The sequence below is a fragment of the Vanessa tameamea genome, chromosome 11, assembly GCF_037043105.1.
Source record: "Vanessa tameamea isolate UH-Manoa-2023 chromosome 11, ilVanTame1 primary haplotype, whole genome shotgun sequence".
Lineage (NCBI taxonomy): Eukaryota > Metazoa > Arthropoda > Insecta > Lepidoptera > Nymphalidae > Vanessa > Vanessa tameamea.
The window spans coordinates 6159667-6184454 of NC_087319.1; the positions used below are offsets into that span (position 1 = coordinate 6159667).

The window sequence follows — 24788 nt, forward strand, 5'->3', positions numbered from 1 at the left end:
AGCTAAGTTTTACATATTGTGTAGAGGGGCCTAAAAAGGTTCAACTGAAATGGTTGGTCAATATTTCTTATTATTTTTTACATTTGCATCGACAAGAATCTCGCGGTTCTGAAGTCGAACCCGAGATTAGTTCAATGTTTGATGGATCGCTAAAGAGACTCATTTTTAACAAAATTATCATAAAACAATGATCGATATATGGTATATGCAACACTCATTACAATAAAAATAGAAAATGCATTACAAAGTAAATATATAACAATTACATTTTTAATTAAAATAATTAAATGTACCAACGAAACTAGATTATGTAATGAATGCAATCACAATAATTCGACAACTCACAGACATAAGTACTGCTAGACTAGTTTATTTTATTAATTTTCATAGTATACTAGTATTTCCTAGTCTTATGTTATTCTAGCTGTTACCCGCGGCATTGTTCGCGTAGAATATGTATATATTTACAAATTAACTTAAAATTTTACGTTAATGTGAGACCTCTTTGTATACCACATTGGTTTGTATTTCAGCCCTTAGGGTAGAATATTCAGAAATGCTTAAATACGTATCAACTCATTTTTAATCAGTGGCACAAAAATAAAATTTCTTGCTTCTAACTTAAAAAATGACGGACTTCCAGACTAAGCTATATAAAAAATGTCAACCCTTATTAAACCCCTTATAGGTTGAATATGCAGAAACGTTTAAATATGTATCTACTCACTTTTAATCAGTAACATAAAAATAAAATTGAATGCTTCTAACTTAAAAGATCACGGACTTCCAGACTAATCTATATAAGAAATGTCAACCCCTATTAAACCTCTTAGAAGTAGAATATCTAGAAACACTTAAATAGGTATTTAATCATTTTTAATCAGTATCCCAAAAATAAAGTTTCATGTTTTTTTAATTTTCAACTTGAAAAATGACGGGCTTCCATAAAAAATCTAAAAATGACAATACTTTCAACAACTTACAACCTTTCATGATGAAATGGTGATAGAGATTAAATAAAGACGGTTCAAAAATGCTTTATTGTATTTAATAAAATAAATTTTATTTGATTTATACTTGAAAATAATTTTCAATTTGCTGGATACACTCTTTAAAAGTTTTTAGTTGGTTTTATCTGCTTTAAATCATCCCCTATTACAATTAACCCAATACTATGTATTTTTTAATAGATGCGTTGTCTGGTACTGAGACTTTGCGCACTAAGTTACGGTCAATTTACTACAACTCATTTTTGTACAACTCATGTTTAGTAAGTAGTTATGTTGCGCAGTACACCGTTTCTGCCAACTAAGGAATCTCTGGGAACCAAACCTTCCGTGAGTTTCCAATAAATTGCTGATTCCTTAAATTTAACATTGTATAGTTTTAAGCGTAACAAATCATTACATGATTGGCATCCAATTCTGTCACATGAATTCATTTTATAATTAAGATTTAATTTCTTTTTGAAATTCAATTTAATTTTTTTAATTAAATTTTAATAATTTTTAAAGTTTAATTGAAGCTCCCGAAACTTGACTAGGTTACAAATCGACATCATTATTTACATGGGCGCTTTGTTTACATTATTTCATAACTATTTATGGTTAGTAACTACTTATTATTATTATTATTAATTGTAAACAAATAATTTGGCGTAAATTAAATGCACGATAGAAATCATGATATGCCATTTACTAGATTTACCTAAAAGGATTACAGAACATACTTAAAACTGATAAAGCGGAAAGATAAAAATATTTTTTTATTTTTTTTATTGCATTGGTTGGCGGACGAGCATATGGGCGACCTGATGGTAAGTGGTCACCACCGCCCATAGACAAAGGCGCTGTAAGAAATATTAACCATTCCTTACATCACCTATGCGCCACCAACCTTGGAAACTAAGATGTTATGTCTGTGCCTGTGATTACACTGGCTCACTCACCCTTCTAACCGGAACACAACAATACAGAGTACTGTTATTTGGCGGTAGAATATCTGATGAGTGGGTGGTACCTACCCAGACGGACTTGCACAAAGCCCTTCCACCAAGTATTAACACTAACAATAAAATATTATTTAAAAATACTATTTTTGCAAAAATGCCGACTTGTAATCTTCGATAATGTAAAAATTATTTTAAGTGTTTTCTGAGGGCATAAATTTTCTCAAGTATAAGAATGTTTTCTTCTAGGTTCTAACCTAAGTCTTTTATGTCGATTATATGTTGTTATAATGTTTTTTTTTAATGTACTTAATTCGATTACAATTACCATTATCGAATCATATAATTTCACTATAATTCTCTCAGAGAAAAACAGAATTAGGTAAAAATTACACATCGACACGGGACACATCTGCGCAATCGTCTCGATCTAATCACTGAAATAATTTCCCCTTCCCGCTTACTTTCCCTTTTCATTCATTGTGACATAATTTTAATTTTGAGCAGCTTGTCTAATAGTACACATATAAGTCAATTATTTTTGCTATTTTATATTTGACCTGTCATTTAATTCTGAGAGCTGCTGAGGTAATAAAAAACTAGCATTCGACTTAACACAAATCTATTTAGTTTAAATAGTATTTCCAATAAACCTAACAAAACAATTTATTTATCATTTTATGGTACACTTTTATTTTATGGTACATATTGGGGTAGAAATTCTTTAAAATTATTCTCTTAAAAGTCTAAGTCTTCTTTTTCTGGATATCGCCCAGGAACTAAATTCTCTCCGATATCTAAGTAATCTTGGTTTTCCATTGTATACGGAAGCCATTTCACACCGACTGTCATCAGGTGTTGGATCACTGAAATTAACAAAAGAGATATTCTTTAAATTATAAAAACAATTTATACCGGTATATACTGATATTTTTTTGCCAAATAAATATTATATATTTTAATGAGCTTATAGTATTTACCCGTATTTTGCAAAATTTGTACATAGCATTGTCACCTGTTCGATCATTTTAAATGTAGATGAATTCATATTAACTTCTTTTAATGTAAAGATATAACCAAGATCGTCAGTATGGGCGACCACTGGCCTATAATTGAATAGTTGGTCCAATCCCACCATAAGGGAAAATAAATTCAACTAAGATTTACTTGTAAATTTATACAAAGAGTTTTATTTTTATTTCTTTTAGCAATAATTCTTTCTTGACTCATCGTCTCATAGGTAAACAGCTCCATGTTGAGATATTTTAATAAAGCATCTAGAGATTCTCTCGAAGCGATTTTATCCTTCAAATATAAATCTTTAAATCTTCTGCCTATTTCCATTTGGGTTGTCAACGGAATATTCGTAGTCTACGGTTCAGGTACAAAAAAAATCTATGAAATTGTTAGCTTGATCAAACATTTTGTTGAAATTGGTACCCATAGAGAAAAATATTATTCCTTCGTCTTCTGTATAACCATTTATAACCTCAACTCCTTCATATATACCATTTCGGAGAGCTTCAAATGGGTGTCAAATGTAGTTTTTGTTTTAAATAAAAACGTATATTTATAATATATACCAATTTATGTATAACTTATTTTTTTTATTATGCAATATAATTACTTATTATAATTTGGATTTAGTTTTTCATATTTCCAAATGTTTGGTATCTAAACATTATAATTCTTTTATAATGATTACCCTTTTTAACCTTATATTTATTAAGAGCTTACTGTCTTATCGATTTAAAACTTCTAGTTAGTAGTTTTTTAGTATTTTTTAAAATAATAAAAATTGTTTGCATGAGCCTGTGGTGTATTTAGTTGACACTAGTTTACTTATATTTTTATTCCGAACATTAATATCAAGTCTTGTAAGTTTGAGCACATTTCTGAAAAACGATGTTTTTTTTGTTTTTGTGTGTGATTCTTTTGCCCTCTTTGGGGGCTGACATTTCCCATTATTGTTATTATTTAAGAGTTTTTAAAATTCCCAGAAATATATGGTAAAATATTTTCAAATATGATTACATACTAAAAATATATATTTTTCTTTGGTTTACGGGAAAGTACTCAAACTGCATTGTTACCGAAGTTTTTAACCACCTTGAACCTTAGATCGCCGATTGGAGGCTCAGCGTAAGGGATGCCCTTGAATGTGAAGAAGGGACATCCAGATTCATTGTTTACAATTTCACTTTCTAGTATACCTTCACTAACTTCTACTTGAATTAATTGTGATAAAGGAAGATTTGATAAATAATACGTTTCCATTGTACTGTGAAAGTAAAAGAGAAAATCCATATATTAATGTAATAGCCCACCAATACAGTTCTAGTGAAATTTCGTGAACAAAATAAGTTACAACGACCAAGAAATTTACTAACTAGTTAAACATAATTTTAATAAAAAGGGCTCTATTATATAAAAGTTTAATTTAAAAGAAATACTCACAATTTATATAAATTATTTTGTATACTTTGTAAATTATTTACGTTTTTGAATAAACACTTGAAAGCAAGCTCATATTCTATATCAATATTCAGTACAGATAAAAAATTTGCATTGTCATTGTGATAATATTGATGTTATCTTCTATATTACTTATTTTGTTACTTAATTGAAACAAATTTACTTCTATATCTATAAATTACAAATATTTTAATTCATAATTAATTAGTCATATTGTTATATTTCCAGTGAAACAAAGAACAAAAATAGATAGTAAATTAGACTATTGTATGAAGTTTCGAACATGGGAAAAATGTTTTATGTTTGTTGATCCATTATAAACGTTGATACGTCACTCAAAAAGTCTTTGGTCTGACACCTATAAGGCAACACTGTTGACACATCTAATTGATTTCTGGGTATTACTATCCTCAGATGATATATACCTACATACATACACCTTAGAATTATTTTTTAAGATAATATTCAAGATATAAAAGAATTTTCTGTATTGATTAATCTTTTTTTTTGAGGGATTACGTTTGAAGCTAAACAGTGGTTTATTAATGTATCAAAAAGTCGTCAGCTTAGTAGCTTATGAAATTTGTCTAAAGCAACCAAAAACTCGGGAAGTCATCTGGATACCGAATTTTGGGACGCGTATGATATTGGCTATCGACTATCTCATGGGAGGTAGAAGTAGCAAAAGCTAATATCACATGACTATGCCACGTGTCACACGTCAATAAAAACAATGGCGAAATATAAATCCCAGAGCATATAAAATTTAAAAATAATTAAAATTAATCAGTTTACAATTTTGATAATTATGGAAAAATCATTAATCGTTAATAGGTATTATTTATAAAGGATATAGGAGACGGTAAAGGGAAATTATTATATATTTTTTATATTTCAATATTTAAATTACATAATTTCTCTTTTGACTAGTAATAACGATATCTGAAACGCTATATGCCATTATCTACAGTTCATATTTAATTTATTGAATTGAAATCTGAGGATGGTATTCTTTAAAAATATTGTTCCAAAACTCCACCTCTTCTTCATCCGGTGAACAACCAATTTTAAGGTCTTCCCCAATATCCATAAAGTGTTCGTCTTCTGTTGTGTATGGGTTCCATTTAAGTCCTTTGAATCCATCTGGTGTAGGATTTCTATAAAAATATTGTTATTAAAAAATATATATTATTATATCATATTATAGTAAACATTTTATTGGCATAGCAAACGAAGGTTTTTCATTTATTTCTTTAAAAAAATGTTTGCCAAAACATTGTTTTATAAGATAAACTTAAAATATGCGAAAATATGCTTACCCAAATTTGGCAAAATTTGTCCACAACTTGGTGACTTTGTCTATCATCTTATAAGCCCTTGAATTAATTTCAATTTCCTGGTTGATTTCTCGAAAAGGAAAAATGTAAGGCAAATCATCACCGTGACATACTACTGTTACATTTTTAAACATATCTGATACCTTAATATATTGTGTAAAGACATTTCGCTCAGATTTACATGTGAATTTGTAAAAGTACATTTTATTTTTTTTTAATTTCGCCACTGTTTTCTGCATCAATATGGCTGGATATATAAAGGACTCTGCACTTACGAATTTTAGGAATTGATCCATTGTATCATTAGATACTTTTGAGTTTTGAAAATAATATTTTTTAATCTTTTTTCCAATTTCAATTTGTGTGCTTATTGGATAGCTTAATTCAAATGCCTTAGGTACGAAAAATTCTGGGTAATTATTAGCCTGGGATAATATTTCTTTCATGTCGCGATCTCCTGCTAGAAATATAATACCTTCGTTTTCAGTATATCCATTTATTACATCAATACCTTCATGAAATCCTTTCCGAATAGCGTCATATACATTTTCGGAAAAAAATCGCTCGACATCTGGAAATTCTTCCTCTTTAACAACACCGAATGATGAATGAATATATTTTTTTGAAATTTCCAACAACGTTAAATGTATTTTTTTGTTAACAAGTTGATGAACTGAGACGTTTTTGAAATAGGCATAAATAGCATCGTCGTTTTCGGAAGTGCAGCCTAATTCTTTTGCGAGTGTTATAGCTCTTTCTCGAGGCATGGATATGTTCGATAACCAGCTGGTTGCACAACCACTTTGAATTATCGCCCTTTTGAAGAGGCCTTTACTCATAGGAGATAAGCAATGGAATGAAACACATCCTCCTCCTGCACTTTCACCAAATATGGTAACATTTTGTGGATCACCACCAAAGTTCCTGATATTTTTCTGGACCCATCGCAGAGCGGCTACTTGATCCTTCATTCCTGCATTACCCGGTATATCTTTGGTGTGAAGACATAGAAAGCCGAGAACTTCGAGTCTATAATTAATTGTTACAAGAATAACTCCTTGTTTTACAAGAAACTCGGGACCGTACATGTTGTCGTTTCCACTCCCGCTCACTAAGCCACCGCCGTGGATCCAAAACATTACTGGAAAAGGAGTATCTGGTTGAAGTTCTGGCGTATATACGTTGAGGTACAAGCAATCTTCACTGCCTTGAATCGCATTTTGAATATATTCATACTGGTAACACTTAGATCCGTGGTAACGGGCTTGACGTACTCCTTTCCATGGTTTTTTTGATTGTGGAGCCTGAAAAAAACAAAATAAAATGTAACATTGTATCCGTACGGCGGTTGGCACTGCTGCATTATCTCCTAATTAATTTCGTTATAATTCCAAGCCCTCAACGCTCGATGTGAAGTTTATATGATATAAATATATTTTCATATCGCGTAGTTTATCACTTAGTGCATTAAAAATAAATGCTCGTAAAATGAGCTACTGATATTTTATATTGAATATTATGCTACCTTATACACAAATAGTGTATTTTACCTTGAATCGAAGGTGACCTATAGGTGGTTCTGCGTAAGGAATTCCTCTGAAGCTATAAAATTCTCCACCATACTTATTGGTTTCTTTTACTCCTTCAAGTATTCCTTCTGCAACCTTGACTTTCGTCATCACTTTAGGCTAAATAATAATAATAATTACTTGTCTTTGAATTCTTCGATAACTCGTCGTGGGCGTTTATAATATCTAAAACGAAATTGGTTACAATTTAAGACTGTATTTAATAATGTCTATCTTTGCGGGCACTTATTATTTTATATTATATACCGTAACGAGAAATTTATTAAGCTTACCTTGGTGATTACCAAGGAAAATTATTCTAAGGGAAAAGTAAACCTCTATTTTTCTAGCCCGCATCGCAAGCTTTTATTATGGTTAACTATTATTTATTTAAATAGGGAGCGCCAAACTTTAAAAATCTGACAGCATCATATTTAAAAACCGTTACCTATTCGATATAGTATTTTAATTGAAACACGAGATTATTATTAACATGGAAATTAAATTGAATTGAATACGTTCAATAATCGTAGTTAATAATTATATCGAACTGTTGGTACAGTCCATGAATTTAAGAGTGCTAAGCCTTTATTGGAGTGATCTACGCTCGAAGTGTCTTTTAATCAGATAACGTAAATGAAATTAGCTTACAAAATTAACAGACTAGCGTGGCAATGTGGTAGTTATGTCGATGGTCATTGGAACATGCAAGACCTAGAGTGGAGACCGTGGATCGGCAAACGCAGTAAACACTACACTCCAGCTACTCTGATCTGAATAATGTGGCGGGAACCGATTGGATACGGAAGCTAGGACCTTTATATTTCTGGGAGGGGCTGATGTCCTCAGTGGACTTTAGTCCACTCGTAAATTCATTAAACCGTATTACATTTAAGCGATATTTTTAAATAGATATGTTGTTGTATCCATAGGGTAAGCAGAATAGCAAATTGATCAAGTGTTGTTAAGATATACCACAACCGGACCTCACGATAAACATTGGCACTGTATTAGCTTGATCATATTAAAGCGTCATTTAATCACATATAATCACATCTCTCTTATTTGGATCTATGGTCTCGGTTACAATGAGTTTACAGGTTTTGACATTAGCTGTGATAAGAATTAATGTATAAACTATTACATGTAGGCTAAATACATTTCTAAAGGACGTTATATTATTATTATTATTTTAATTTTATAAGTACTGAAAGAAATGTATATTTTTTTTAATTGTTAAAAATGTATAAATGATTGTAAATGTTTTATGGTAATGTCGCATACATACATAATACAAGTGGTTTTTCTGGCAGTAATGAGTTAAACTGAAAAGTGTTGTATTAAAAATCTTAACTTTTACAAACATAATTTTATGTAATACCTATTTGTATTTGAATCTCCTTTAGTATATTCTTATCATTACACGAGATTGTGAAATGATTGATAGTTTCTCAAACAATTATTCCATAAATGGAAGGCACTTTTTATATTATTTATTTATTTGGACAAATTATGTAAAAGCAAATATACCAAAAGGGTTTTCCCCTCAACTTAAAGCTAGAGAATTCATGGGGCAAACAATAAAAAAAAAAATCATACAAAAAATCCACTAACGAACATAGGCAAAATAAACACAAACACAAACTTAAAATATAACGGTGACAATAATATGATATGAAATAATAATAATTGCACATATTTGTTATAACAAGAGAAAAATAAAAGAAATGGTCTCAACTCAGGTGAAGTAAATAACGGAAGAAATAGTGCACGCAGCTACAAAAGTTGTAGCGTGAGAAAAAAAATCTTATACGAAGAAATTGAAGATCTAAATCGCTTGCCCTGTTAGACAACATTGCAACATACGACTATACACAATAACTTCAACGGAAATATATAGAGTACGTTGTGTTTATTTCTTATGAACAGAGCCGAATCAAGCTATGCTGGGGCCCTTGGGCACCCATGAATTTGGGGCCCTTTTGCTAGATATTTTTTGGTTTTATTTGGTAAATTGTTGGTTCTTCGGGGCCCTCTCAGGATGGGGGACCTGGGCACGTGCTCCATGTGCCCTATGGTAAAGACGGCAATGATTGTGAAATATTATGAAAAAGCGGGGTCTCCAGATTCAAGTATTAGTAGAACATAAGTAACAATAGGTTCATAATAACTTAAAATATTTTTAATTCTATTTATACCGTAACAGATAAAAATAGGTTTATTCATGAATATTTTTGTATACTAAAATGTATGGGTAGAGTCTTTTTAATGTCAACAGTGATTACAATGAAATAGCGAAATTAAATATTACTCTTGATACAGAAAAAAAAAATGTCTCATAAAAGACACGAGGCACATAATCTTTGTTTTGCAATGTAATCGAACTTCGTTACCTAGTGGCTATCTTAGTTCGTGTGATAATGTCTGTATGTGTTGTTCGTGTGCATTAGATAATAATAATCAGTCGATGTACATTTTAAAATAATAATATTGATGTAAGTATATTGCGCGACCGATATATTTTTTATCTTGCACTGTAGCTTGTCCTGAGATGGCCCAGTGGTTAGAACACGTGCATCTTAACCGATGATTTCGGGTTCAAAACCAGGCAGACATCACTGAATTTTCATGTGCTTAATTTGTGTTTATAATTCATCTCGTGCTCGGCGGTGTAGGAAAACATCGTAAGGAATCTGCATGTGTCTAATTTCAACGAAATTCTGCCACATGTGTATTCCACCAACCCGCATTGGAACAGCGTGGTGGAATATGCTTCAAACCTTCTCCTCAAAGGGACAGGAGGCCTTAGCCCAGCAGTGGGAAATTTACAGGCTGCTAATGTATGTAATGTATGTAGCTCGTCCACAGTTCTCAATTATAAAAATAAACTTGGCTTTGACAAATCGCTAACAACTCATAATCATATTAATTTCTTTAAAAAAAAAAGTTAGTATAGATACAACAAACTTTACAACAGAATATGAAAGATATAATTTAAATATGTAACGTACTCGCCTCTAATTTAAAAAGGTATAAAAGTAAATGAATTATAAATGTACTAGGAGCGATCACTCTCTCTTCTAGTAGAAGGTTTGGAGATTAATCCACTAACAATATAATTTGAATTAAATACAAGTGTATTATAGAAACAAACATACCTCAACAAAAGCAGTCTAGGAATTAAAACTTGATAAACAAAATCAAATAAATATCTAAAACATACTAAATTTATGATAACCAAAAGAATTTACGCGCATGTATCCTTATCAAAGGATACAGTTGGACTAAATCGATAATAACAGAATTTTCCTCGAAAAGATAGCTTGTCGTCGAATTGAATATAAATAGTACTTATTATTTATGAACTACTCGCTGTTTATTATACCTTGCGGTTTTATTTGCTATTTCATTCAAATAATTAATAGGTAAGTATATCAAAAGTAACCGTCTTGACAGAAAACAAAGAAATGGCTCCTGCATTTTTATGAAACTATAGTTTATTTTATACGTATCCATTATCACTTTTACTGATAGACGTCGCTAATAATATATTTAGTCTATCCCGATCTAAGAATTAATAACGATTAACAAACCTTAAGTTGACGTATGTCTCGCGATTTGGTAATACCTCAGATGTATTGTTCGCTACTAGCAGTTCTTGACTTATTTTGAATATATCTTTATTTATAATATAACACTATTCTACTAAACTACCTATACTCACTTTAATATTACTTCCAAAGTTCCTATAACAGTTACGCCGACGTTCAATATGTCATTTTTGCCCATAATTAATATCATAGATTTTAAGCTCTCGACCAATGATATCGTGTCAATTTGATGTTAAATGTTTATATGGTTTTGTCATACACTATAATGTCATAAATTTCTTGAGTCTGTAATTACACTGGCTTTCATACACTCATGAGTATTCATCTTTCACATAGCGGACCTGCATCTCTTTTAGACTTTATCCTTATGACATCTTGTATTTGATTTAATATTTGTTTTGTACAAAATTTGTTAACCCAATTATAAATTTACCCGGTTGTCTCTGCAGCTAATACAGACAATAAATACTAGTAGTATTTAAAAACATATGCTATCACAGTATGAGTAGTATATTTTACTAATATTGGTATATGTAAAATACTTCCTTTCGGCTGACTAAGACAAACATTAGATGTCAACGTTAACTCGAGGAGGACTATTAAATAACGAGCGGCAAATTATATGTTGCCGTTTCAACCCATTGCATTAATGTATATTTTATTGACAGCTCTCCTATTCTTAAATAACTTTGTGACCTAAATTCATTAGATTTAGTAAGTAAGTTAAATAAGGCGATTTAGCAACATTTATTTCCAATGCTGTAAATTTTTCTAAAATTTTCAAAATGATAAAATCAAAGAACTCAATAGGAAATAAAATATCCAATAGTAGCGATCGCGTTTGCTTTGATATGTTTTTTTCAATTGCAATGAACATCTCAACATTTCTCTTTCAACTGATATTTCCTAAAACTTTAAAAATACATACATTAGCAGCCTGTAAATTTCCCACTGCTGGGCTAAGGCCTCCTGTCCCTTTGAGGAGAAGGTTTGGAGCTTATTCCACTATGCTGCTCCAATGCGGATTGCTGGCATACACATATGGCAAAATTTCGTTGAAATTAGACACATGCAGGTTTCCTCACAATGTTTTCCTTCGCCGCCGAGCACGAGATGAATTATAAACACAAATTAAGCACATGAAATTCAATGGTGATTGCCTGGGTTTGAACCCGAAATCATCGGTTAAGATGTACGCGTTCTAGCCATTGAGCCATCTCAGCTCAATTTAGCAGCAAAAAATAGTTTTTATTATTTCTCTTTTCTCCTACAGTTTTTTCTCTTGCCTTCCAATATATATTTATATAATTGTCGTAATAATAAAAATCGTTATTTATTAACATTACAGTACATGTGTGTATATATTTATAATATATTTGAATTATATATTATCATCTAAAATATATATTTTTAGGAATAAAATTCTTTAAGTCATCAGTGCTAATACGCGTATCAAGAAATGAGAATTGGTTCTTAAAACGGGATGAAACATGGGTCAAATAAGTTCCTCTTTTTAGTAACCCTTTGTGCCATGCCAGAGAATTACCATATATTTTTAAAGGTTAAGAACTTTTACAAATCTTATGAGACTTATTTTTATTAATTTACATTTCTTGAAAATAATCGAATGCGGGGAGGCAGTATCTGGCGTTGTTATTTGTTCGATTGAAATCGTATGTTTCGAAACATGCATAAAAACAACTAAAACTTAAAATCTCAGTGAAATACGGGAGACTAATTTAATATATTATATATTTAATACAACGGTCAACGTGAACAGATGACAAAAAATGTTTTGGCACTGATGTATTGATGTCCGACGTATTTTTATAAAATACCTGTGCCGAGTATAAGATTTTATAAATAATAATTTATGACAGGAATATTTAATCTAGCTTAAAGAACAAATCTTCCAAACAATTAATGCCATCTGGACAAAAAGTGATACATTATTTTGTAAAAGATCATAAGTGATACGTTTTGAAGTACATTATTTGTATAAAATTAAAATATATTTTATGTTATTACGTATGTAGTATATTTAAACGTTGAACAAAAATGGTAGAGGAAAATTTCTACACATATTCATTCCTCAAGTACTTGCTCTCCTAATTGTATATTATAATATGTTGGTAATAATTTGAGTTTTTGTCTTTATATAATTGTTACGTACAAGGTTGCATGAAGATAATATCAATTTCGTGTGCAAATTACAAACACATACTACAATCACCTACGTGTTTGGATGCGGAAGACTAAACACATACATAAACAAGTAACAATACTTCTATTTAAACTCGAAGATTACTAAGATAAGTGATAATTAATCGCTTATAATAAATATTATTGCGCACGTCTAAGTGTTATATTATTTAAAAACATCAAAATATTTTTTTTTTGGGTGTTGCTATAAGAATACATATGTCAAGAATATATTTATAATTAATATCGTATTAATTAACTAGCTTGGTGCTGGGGCTTTTTAAATATCTACTTTTTTATTTTATTAATGTTATTTTAAGTAAATATAAATTTTATTTATATTGTACTGTATTAAGATGTAACAAAAACCCTATTGGATCTATCCGTAGGTACATCGGTATTCGTTGTCAACACCTATAGACTTATAAATATACAATTATAACGAAATAAAATATAAAAGGTTTTAAATTAACATGGTTATTTTTATTACTAATAGTATTTAAAACGGGATATTTACCATGTTTTTTATTTTTATTTGGTGGAGTTCGATATTTCGACATTATCTCGTGAACAAGACATTCGTAGATAAATATCCCGTTTTAAATACTATTAGTAAAATATAAAAGAAACAAAAAGCAGGTACATTGCAAATAAATAATGTTATAATTAGTTGAATGTTTCTTTTCCCATAAAACAGCATTAAGTGAATTGTCGCTGACTATTCATTAATCGGCTTAGAACAACATCGTTTCGTTTAGCGTATACAAGTGTTTTATGTATTGTATTAATTTTTTTTTTTTATATTTACTTTACTATATATTTCCTTAAAAAAATACTTTGGGTTTCATGGCTCTGCTACCAACATAACATAAGAAAATGATTTTACAAACTTTCAATTTAAATTTAATAATTTAACTCTCGATAAGTTTGAAGTTAGTTGGTTCTAACCACAAACATAATGGATTATTTATTTATGCATCTTATAATTTCCTTAGAAGTAAAAAAAAATGCTATCCCACAGGAGCCACGTCAAAAAAACATTTTTAAATTATATCCTAGCATTATTATATTATGCAAGTATAAGGGAAAAAGGCAAATAAATTACTTGATTTATGGGAATATCTAATTGACGTAGACGAAGTCAGAGATAGCTAGTAATATTTATATTTAAATAACCTGGCAATAGTTTTATTCTGGCACATAAAATGCATAGTGAGGAAAGTGATGCGCGTGAATTTTATCCCAAAAAATGATATCTTCTTTCTCTGGTTCTTCACACGCAATAACTTTTTCGGCGATGTTTACATAATTTTGCTTTTTTAAAGTGTAAGGCGCCCACTCTACCCCAGCACTTTTGTCAGGAGTTGGACATCTGGAATAATTAAATTCTTATGCAATATAAACAATGAATAACCTTTAGCGTAAAAACTCAAATATACCAGAATGTACGACTTTGTTAAAAGTGATTCTTTATTTTATATGAAATGCGGAAGCATGATGTAACCTTTGTCTAATTTATTCATAGATAAAATCTTTAAATAAAATCTATTCGCAAAATTGATTTTAAAAATTGTGTATTAGGATGGACATATTAAAATATAAAGCTGTGTAAACATACCCAAATTTAGCGAAGTCTGTCCATAGTTTTGTTACTGTTTGTATCATTTCATACTCTTTTGAATTCATATCTACATCTTCTAGCAATACCTCCATAGGAAACAGATATCCAAGATCGTCAGCATGGCACACAAATGTTTTATTTCTCAACACATTGTCAGCCCCAAATATTTTAGTAAATATGTTTCTTTTTGATTTACAACTAAATTTATACATATACATTTTATTTTTTTTACTTTGGGCAACAAATCTTGCGAATACAATTATTCCGTAAACAAAAAGTTCAGCTGTAAGAAAATTAACTAATTGTTCCAGATTTTCAATCGAAATTATATCTTCGCGAAAATAGTATTTTTTAATTCTCTTGCCCATTTCCAATTGTTCCATCACTGTGGTTTTGAAAGCCATAGATTTTGGTGCAAAATATTCCGGATAAAAGTTTGCGTGATCCAATATCACACTCAAGTCTTTATCAGTTTTCAAACCTATTATTCCTTCATGTTCCACATATCCAATAATTACATCAACACCTTGATGAATATTTAGTGTAAGACCGTTTTCATAAAAATATCTCTCATTATTGCCGAATTTTTTTTCATCGACTATTGCAAAATATAAATGAATCTTTTCTATAAAATTTTCTGATGCTGTTATCGGTAGTTTAATTTGGATCAAGGACTCCACGGGCAGGGATTTGAAAAACTTAGCTAGTTCTTCATCATTTTCTGTAAAGCATCCTAACTTTTTTGCTAGAATCAAAGCACGATCACGTGGTTTTTGACATTTTGCCCAATAATTTGTGATAGACCCACTTTGTATAATAGCCCTTTTGAAGAGACCTACACTCATTGGTGATATAAGGTGACACGAAACACACGCTGCTCCAGCGCTCTCTCCAAATATTGTTACATTGCTAGGATCTCCGCCAAAATTTTCTATATTATTTTGTACCCATCGTAACGCTGCAATTTGATCTTTCATACCTGCGTTTCCTGGTATTTCTTCCGTATCCAGACAAAGAAAACCTAGAGCTCCAAGTCTATAATTTATGGTTACCAAAATTACGTCTTTATTAACTATAAATTCAGGACCATACATATCATCATTTCCACTACCACTTAAAAAGCCACCGCCATGAATCCACACCATTACAGGGAAAGATTTGTAAGGTTTTAGATCAGGTGTATAAACGTTAAGATATAGGCAATCCTCTTGTCCAAAAATCTTTTTTTGGAAGAAAGAATCGGATTGATACGACTCAGGTCCTGAATCTTTTGCGTTACGGATATAATTCCAAGGTTCAACGGGTTGTGGGGCCTATTCATAGAAGTTCAATTTAATAATATTACTTAAGTAAATCTGTATTGCATTTTTTTAATACACTTTTGTTTTATTTTATATACTTTTGTCGCTAGTTAGTATTAGAGGTTAAAATACAAATTAATGTAGGAACTCGAATTAATTAAATTAAAAATATAATAATACGAAATTAGTACAAAAGTGTATTAATTACTTGAAAAATTATATTAACTTATATTAAGTTACCAACCTTAAATCTTAGATCACCAATAGGAGGTTTTGCATAAGGAATACTTTTAAAACTATAAAATGATCCTCCATATATATTTTGTACCATTTCTCCCTCTAAAATTCCATCTGAGATTCTTATTTGGACCATTATTATCCTTTGAATATGAAAGTATAAATATATTAACAAACATTATATGTGCAGGTTATGAAGAAGCAGGATATATCTAAGTAATATACATACTGACATAATGAAAACTTATTAATATTAATAATTTTGGTATTAGCTTATTATTTTGTTTATAAAATATATTATTATGTGACATTATTATGAATCAAAATGTACTTAATTTAAGTAGGATCTTAAAAGTACTTTTGAATCTTCATTTTAAAAGGTTAAGTCTATAATCTATAATTAATATATAACAAAGTCTGTTCCTGCTTCTGTCTATCTCCACTAACTTCTTCTTAACAAATCAACGGAATTTGATGTGGTATTTACTAATAGAAAAAACGAGGAATGAGGAATACATATAAATTGTAAATATTTTGTACCATGACGGAGTTTTCACAAAAAAAAAAAATGTTTTGTACGCTTACATGACTAAAGCTGGCTAAACCTTAGGAGATACACCGAAACAATGAACTAGAAAATCCTAGGTATTTAAAAATACAAACATACAGAACAGTCCGCGATAGCATGTCTTTTAAAGTAAATTCATTACAATTTTTTTTATCCATTACAAAATTGTAAAAAACTATAGGTTCTTTGCGACAATTTTCTACAATTTATTATTAATTATTCAGAAATATATGTAGGTTACCTATCTTGGGTGGGTATATACAAGTTAATTTCGTAATTGAAATATATTTTTACTATATAATATGCTAAAATGTAAAATGGTCTAAAGTCTAAGTCAAAAACTTGGTATTATAATTTTAATTTATAATTTATGTATCCACATTTATTTTCAATAAGACTGTTGTTTCTCAAGTTTAGAGCCTTCAAACAAACAAACTGTTCAGTTTTATATATTGGAATGAATATAATGAAATATTCAATAAAGTAACTGTTATAGTAATTATAGTATATATTAAAAGTATCGCTCAAAGATACTGAAACTGCAAGAATTACGGAATCTAACTTGTTATGTCCCCTGTGAATCTAAATATACTGGATTCTTCATCCTTGAAAAAATGGTCGTCACACTCGGGACAGCACCGTCTGTCTTGTTTTAATCAGCTGAATGCGTTAAGGTTTTACTTTAATATACACTAATTGCAAAATACAAATACAAATATCCCTATGAATAAAATCTTTATGAGAAATTATATGTTCTTAGATATGCAAATTAAGTCCAGTTCTTAGTTCTAGTCAGACAAACACGATCACGGATCGAATACTAAATCAGAATACTTACTTATTTTTAGTTTCTCAAAGTTAAGTCCGGTTACAGTGTCTTGACGTATATTAGTATTTTAAGGTCTTTATCATAAATTGATTGGTACTACTGGAACGTCTTTCGTTTGATGAACGGAAATGTATATAAACTAGAAATACACACACGTCGACTTATAAATGTCTACATTCACATGAGCCAGTCTTTTTAGGATTCCGCACTTGTAGGTACAAAAACACAATTTCCATAATACTAGTGGTTTCCTATTTATATGACACTTACCACAATAGCACGTAATATCGATTTTAACACACAATTAACAATTAACATTCAATTGATTTATTATTTATGAGATAGAAATAGCAAGGATATCGTTTCTAAAACAACCCGTTTCAATAGATGAGAACTTTCCACACATAGTTCTCCGATTTACTTTAACCGATAGAGTTTTATTATTTAAAAAATTATACTTTAAGTCTATGACTTCGACATTATTTTAACCTAATATCAATATGGCTTTTGTTATATAACACAGTTTATGTTAAAGCAACCGTCCGGGTTTTAATCTAGCCATTTGGATATCACAAAGCATATATTTATATTTCTACTTACTAGATTAGTTTACTATATATACATATAGTAAGCGATACAAGATTAGTATATAATCAAAAACAAATTTATACAAAGAATACAAGTTTATTCAAGGCTATGTGATGTAATCCTGTTTTTTTTTATAAATGTTTATCTAAATTATTCTTATACTTTTAATAATATTATCTCTGCTACCGACTAAATAAAATATTAAAAGTCACGCTTAGATATTATGCATTTATGTTCGTTTTTATATAATTAATATAATTATAGCTTTTTTATATGCTATATATAAGACTTTTACGCATTATTTTATTTCCGATTCTACGCATTTTTTTTGCAGGATGTAATCGTGCCAATCGCTACTAAACTAGTGATGGACGAGATGTTATGTTGAACATACCTTTGATACTTTTCTTCGCACACACATAAAATGTACATTTATAATTCTAAAGACATAGTATTAAAGTGTGTTATTATATTGACACAAAAATTATACAAAATTAGGCGTGTTTCACGTGAATATAAAATAAAATGAATTAACTTCAAGGAAATATCAAATCTTTTTCAATGAGATGTGATAAACATAACTATATTTTTATCTGTTACTTATTCCACATAGTAATGGCTGTTTATTGTGTACAAACGAATTCATGGAAGCACAACTGAGTAAATACTTCTGTATCTTTACTTACTGATGATTGCATGTTTTATAGAGGTATGAACACTTGAGTATGATCCAATAGTTATATCAATACAATTTCTTATTATTTATATTTAAAACATAACACTATAAGGATACTGTATTTTTGATGTGTGACTTTTTTCGCTTTCTGGGAGTGATTTCATAAAAAGAGACGGAAGTTTGTAACAGGAAGCCGGGGAAGCGCGCGCTATTTGCTTTGACTAATGAGCGTGTGTGGCGCTAGAGTTGGTTGTCACATAGTACCAGATGTCCGAGCGGATATCATGTTAATATTACTAGACGAAAACCCGGCTTCGCTCGGGTAAAATAAATATAAATAAACAAATACGATTTATCATTTACTTTTCAAATAGTATATAACTTTTATTTATATTTAATAATTACACGTAATTATTATTTGGAAAACACTTTCTGAATGCACAGCGAGCTGATATTTAAACATAATATCTATTTAATGTAACTTGTAAATCGACATTACATGTGAACATTACAGGGTCTATCGTAGACTTGCACGAAATTATTAATATAGACTTGGCATTTAAGGTGAGATGTTAGATACTACACATCAATTGCGACTGATGGAAGGCTCTATCCTAATTTTACATTCATATTGTGCTGTAAGTTTATATTAACCATTTATTTCTGTAGCGAATCTTTATTAACTAACCGTCAGACGATAGAAACGCATTCTCCCAGCGGCCAGACTTCAGTATTGAGACGTCTAACTTTTTGCGATGTTAGAGCATTTGCTAACGGTTTAATGTTGCAACTCTATATTAGCGCTCAATAAGATAAACAATGGTTAATTTGAAACTCTTTCAGAACGCCGAGACATTTAAAAGTAAAAACCTGTTTTATGCGGATTTTTTTTATATTTTGTTGTTAAATTACATACTAGTAAAAATAGACGAAAATTTTACGAAGCAAACTTTAATTTCCGCCTCATATAATGTTACGTCGGGCTCACATGGTACTTCGGTCTTCCGAAACTTAATATTACGAGTTTACGATGTTTCGTATGACGGTCTTAAACCGCATGTTTCTTTATAGCTTATTAAAATTTTAAAGTGTTATTAAAGCGTTATAACTAGCTTTACTAATGCTCGTTGTAAAGTTTTAATTGTTGCCCTTACTTAACCCTTTAATTAACATCCTAATTAAAACTTTTTTTTATTTTTATTTAATCAGTTTCAGCAGCAGATTATACTTTTAAGTATTAGAATATAGGTTATGATTTTGATTTATGCAGGTTATGATGAATTAATAAAACCACAAACTACGTACTGCAAAATATACCTTTAATTAAATGTGATCTTACTTAATTAAATTAATTGAACTTTGAATTGAAGTTAACTAGTTATTTATAAGTGAAGCTGCCGGTTCTAGGTGTTAATTCTACAGAGAAGAACCAGCATGAAATAATATAGCTAATTACATATTTTACGTTTCTAGTATCACTTATAAATAAATTATTAACAGTGAAATATATAAATCTTGCAAGCGAATACTAACTCTTATATTTTATCCTTGATTACCGTATGTATAAATAGATGTATGTATGTATATCTAAGTCTGCATTCATTAATATGAATGCAAATATATCCTCAGAGGATATATTTGTTTGTAATGAATAAAGTCAAAAACTTTTCAACATATTAAAAAATCTTTCACCTATGGAAACCTATATTGTTCCGTACTATAGGGCCGTACTTTAATTATTGCTGAGCAAGTATGGATATTCTAACATAAGGTGTTGCTATAGATATCATTATTGGTTCAATACTATTGATGTTGCATAAAATATTGTTTTATTTATTTATTTATTTGGGAAACAAACAATTTTAAAAACACTGTAATATAAAACAAAAATAACATAAAACACAAATCAATCAAGTTTCCACTTAAAGCTAATACACAAAAAATATATATATATTTACAATTAAAATTAAAACAAAAATAAAAACAGCATATAAGTACATTATCAATTTAGAAACAGTTAACATTTTAAGATATCACGAACTGCTCTTTTATATACACCAATTTTTGGGCAAAAAATGTCTAATTTTTGGAAGTTATTATTATGATTTAAGCAAGAACGGTACAAAAACACATTTTTTGTAAATTTATTTCTACATGAGGGTACAAAGAACAATGAATTATTTCTAGCACTAAGACGAGGACATTTAAATAATATGTTACTTAGAAGATATTTAGAGTCAACCATGTTATTAATTATTTTATACAAATATATTTGGTCTCTTAATTGTCTACGCACAGTTAATGGGACTATTTTAGAGATATCTTCGTTATCAGATAAACCAGCTCTGAATCGCAAATGTTTTAAGAACTTATTTTGTAATCTTTCTATCTTATCTACATGGATGTCATAATTGGGATTCCAAACTGTAGAACAATACTCAAGTATAGACCTCACGTATGCGTTGAATAAAAGAATAAGGGTGGAGCAATGTGTAAATTCTTTACTCAATCTCAAGATGAACCCAAGCATACGATAAGCCTTGGAAGTGATATTATCGATATGACAAGTAAACGCTAACTTGTGGTCTAAAAGTACACCCAGATCCCTAACCTCTGATATTCTGGATAACAAGGTATCCTGCAGAGAGTAATTATATACGATACGGTTTTTTTTCCTTGTGAACGTAATTATGTCTGGAAGTCAACAAGCATTAACTCTACGCTTTTTTATCATTTATATAATCTTGTATCGAATAATATGGTTTCTTTACCAATGTCTTTTTTTGATGAATTATTCAGATAAATATGTTAGTTACCTTGGGAATTTAATATAGATAAAAATAAAATATGATATATAAAAGACTCATAACGCCCATTGAATGAGACAAAATATTAATCGAGCGAGATATACAATACTCGCATTGTAACATCTGAAATGTCATTCTGGTAATAAGCTATATTATCCTATCGGAAACTGGTATGGTACCACCTGATCGCCAACAAATTAAATGATACTGAGTAAGAGAGCTATTCATAATATTGAAACAAATAAAATCCATTTTTGAAAAATTAAATTATTTTTACAACAGTCTGCAAACTATCTAGAATTACTAAATACATAGATTTTTTTTTACTCTAAAACATTAGATTGAATACTTATCTTATATAGAAGATATAATCGTGTCCAAATTATGTGCAACTTAAAATACGGTCGAATATTTTTCATTATTGTCATAGTTATAAATAATTGTTTAATAAATAAACGTTATAAAATAAATATACCAACGAAATATTTTCTTGCTAAGCATATTTCTCATTTTCTTTATTTATAATTTTCACCTACGTTACACCGGGGTGGGTTGATAGTAGATTATATCAATTGCAGTGTACGTTTATTTAAAAATGTCGGCCAAATTGTATTAAATACGCCGTTACTTTGTACGTTTGTTCAAATACAAGTATGCTGTGACTGGTTCACTAATTGAAACTAACCCGTTTAGGTAGGTACCGCAAGCAGCAATACATATACATGTATTTAGGATTGTTGTGTTAGGTTTTGAGACTTGGTGAGCCAGTGTAACTACAATTTTCGCAATAAGTTCGCAGAGTTGGTGGCGCATTAATATTGACAATACCATTTACCAGTCTGCATTCCTTGTTAATGCTCAAAAACTAAAAGATCGTGCAAGTAGTAAATTTGAAAATCAATTTTCTCTTATGTTTTGTTTCTTCTTATAAATATCTATAAATATATTAGTTATAACTGTTCGATACGTGGAGCTTTTTCAATTGTGTCTGAGCAGCCTGTCAGTGTAGGTACGTATCTTACGTCTGAGACCTACGAGTATGTTGTAGAAGCTCTCTTACACTTGATACTTTAAGGAATCGACAGAATCGATTTTGTCTGTGTGGGTATAATAAAATGGAGATCATATAAAAGCGATATTCAAGTTTTCTTTTTAGTAGTGATAGAAACAGCCAATAAATTTAAGACAATATATAAGTTATTTTATTTAAAAGAGTATGTAAATACTAAATCAGTAGTTCCCAAACTTATTTTTCTCGTGGACCACCTATTGGCATTTGTCCGTAGCCACAGTTTGAGAGAAACACTAAAATATGAACTAAATTTAAATTTGTTTAATATTGGTGCTTTTAATTCTATCCTTAGTAACCCTACGAGTATTTCAGCAATTAAAATCTATGAATTTGTTAGTGATTCTCTTAAACTGATGACGAAAAAAAAAAAAACCTTCAAGGCATCAAGTATTTATAGTGGTGATCAATTTCATGTCTGAACAAGTATTAAGCATTGTCGGGCGGATAGCGCTTTGCAAGCCTGTACACGAAATTGTACGTAATATCGAATACGCAAGTTTGGACAAGTAACAGTCGCTTGCCTTATTAAAATATTATCTGTTTAGTTAGGTACTTAAAACAATGTAGGTAGGCCCTTATAAAAACTATGCTTACATTTTTGCTCTTTACTATCATAAGCAGATACATTTTCGTGGACCCCCATTAACATCTTATGGACCCCCATTTTTTATTCACGCCTACGTAGACCCCCAGCAAGTCTCCCGTGGACCCTTGGGGGTCCACCTGGACCACTTTGGGAATCACTGTACTAAATCCTAATGTTTCCAACGTTTTCCTCGTAATGTGAGGCCTAAATGAAAGAGATAGCAATATTAAGTGTTGTTTTGTTACGGTTCGAAGGGCAAGTGAGTCAGTTAACCACAGGCATAAGGGACATCACATCTTAGTTCCCAGGAGTATTCACGCAGTGGTGTAAGGAAGCGGACATTTGCTAGTACTGTGTCCATATCAATTCTCAATAAACAGAATTAAACACATTACTTAAGTAACAAGCTATTCCGATTTTAGAAAAATTATGTCATCAATATTATAGTTGTCATTTAAAACATTTTTATTTTTATCGAAAAAAATAAGGTCATATTTACATTTGTTTTGTAAATATCCATTAAATTCTCATTACAGAAACGTTATCATGATACTGTTTACGCAGATATAATAATATCCCAATTCACGTAAGGTACAATTTAGGGGCGTAATATTAGAGGTAAGCTGCATGACAGGTTCCACTTAAGCCGAGTAAAATTTTGTTTTAATCCTCCTAAAACAACTTAATGCTCAGTGACCTTGCGGTTGCTGAGGAAGTATTTACTTCGCCGACTAAACCCTTAAGGCCGTAATAAACTAAGTAAACAAGGTTCTTATTAAGTTAACTGTTAGGTATAGATGTTTTAAATAAAGGCTGTTATTTCGAAATTAAAAATCGGAATATATGCATTGAAACTTTTATCGAAAATGGACTGATATTTATGCTATTTTTTTTCTAGCGATAGCAATCCCTAAGGGCTTGCCATTGTGATTAAAAATATGAAATAAAACAATTAATTATAAGACTATATAAGCATCTCTTTGTCATTGCTAAGATTGTTATTTACAAACAAAAAAGTATTATTGTATAGCTTGAATCGTTCCTCTTGTTTTATAAATGAATAACAAGTTTCCTTAGCAATTTTAGCTTTATGACTTAGGATAGTTACATTTTACAATAAATTAACTTAGTTAATATTTATGTTACCATGCCTGGCTAGATTATGGTGCAAATTATGTGTAAAATTATTCGCTATAATCAAATGATTATCTTTTTTATTTGATATACCTACCTTACAAGTAGAAACAGAAAATATTGAAAAGAATATTTTTTTAAATTGAGATTGAATCGAATATGAAAACCATACCGCAATAGTCTATCTGGTAACATCTCGTGGTCACAGCTGATCCTGACAACATATAT

General features: G+C 30.1%; 1 protein-coding gene across 1 annotated transcript; it reads right to left on the minus strand.

The window, feature by feature from the left end:
* Window positions 1–5376: 5376 nt before the first annotated feature.
* On the minus strand, window positions 5377–17848 carry LOC113400940 (uncharacterized). Its single transcript, XM_064216315.1, has 7 exons — window positions 17707–17848; window positions 16308–16443; window positions 14760–16075; window positions 14342–14513; window positions 7311–7448; window positions 5743–7064; window positions 5377–5580 (listed from the first exon to the last, which is right to left on the minus strand). Exons 2-7 carry the CDS (start codon window positions 16434–16436, stop codon window positions 5406–5408), a joined length of 3252 nt encoding a protein of 1083 aa, XP_064072385.1. The 5' UTR covers window positions 16437–16443; window positions 17707–17848; the 3' UTR covers window positions 5377–5405.
* Window positions 17849–24788: the final 6940 nt, after the last annotated feature.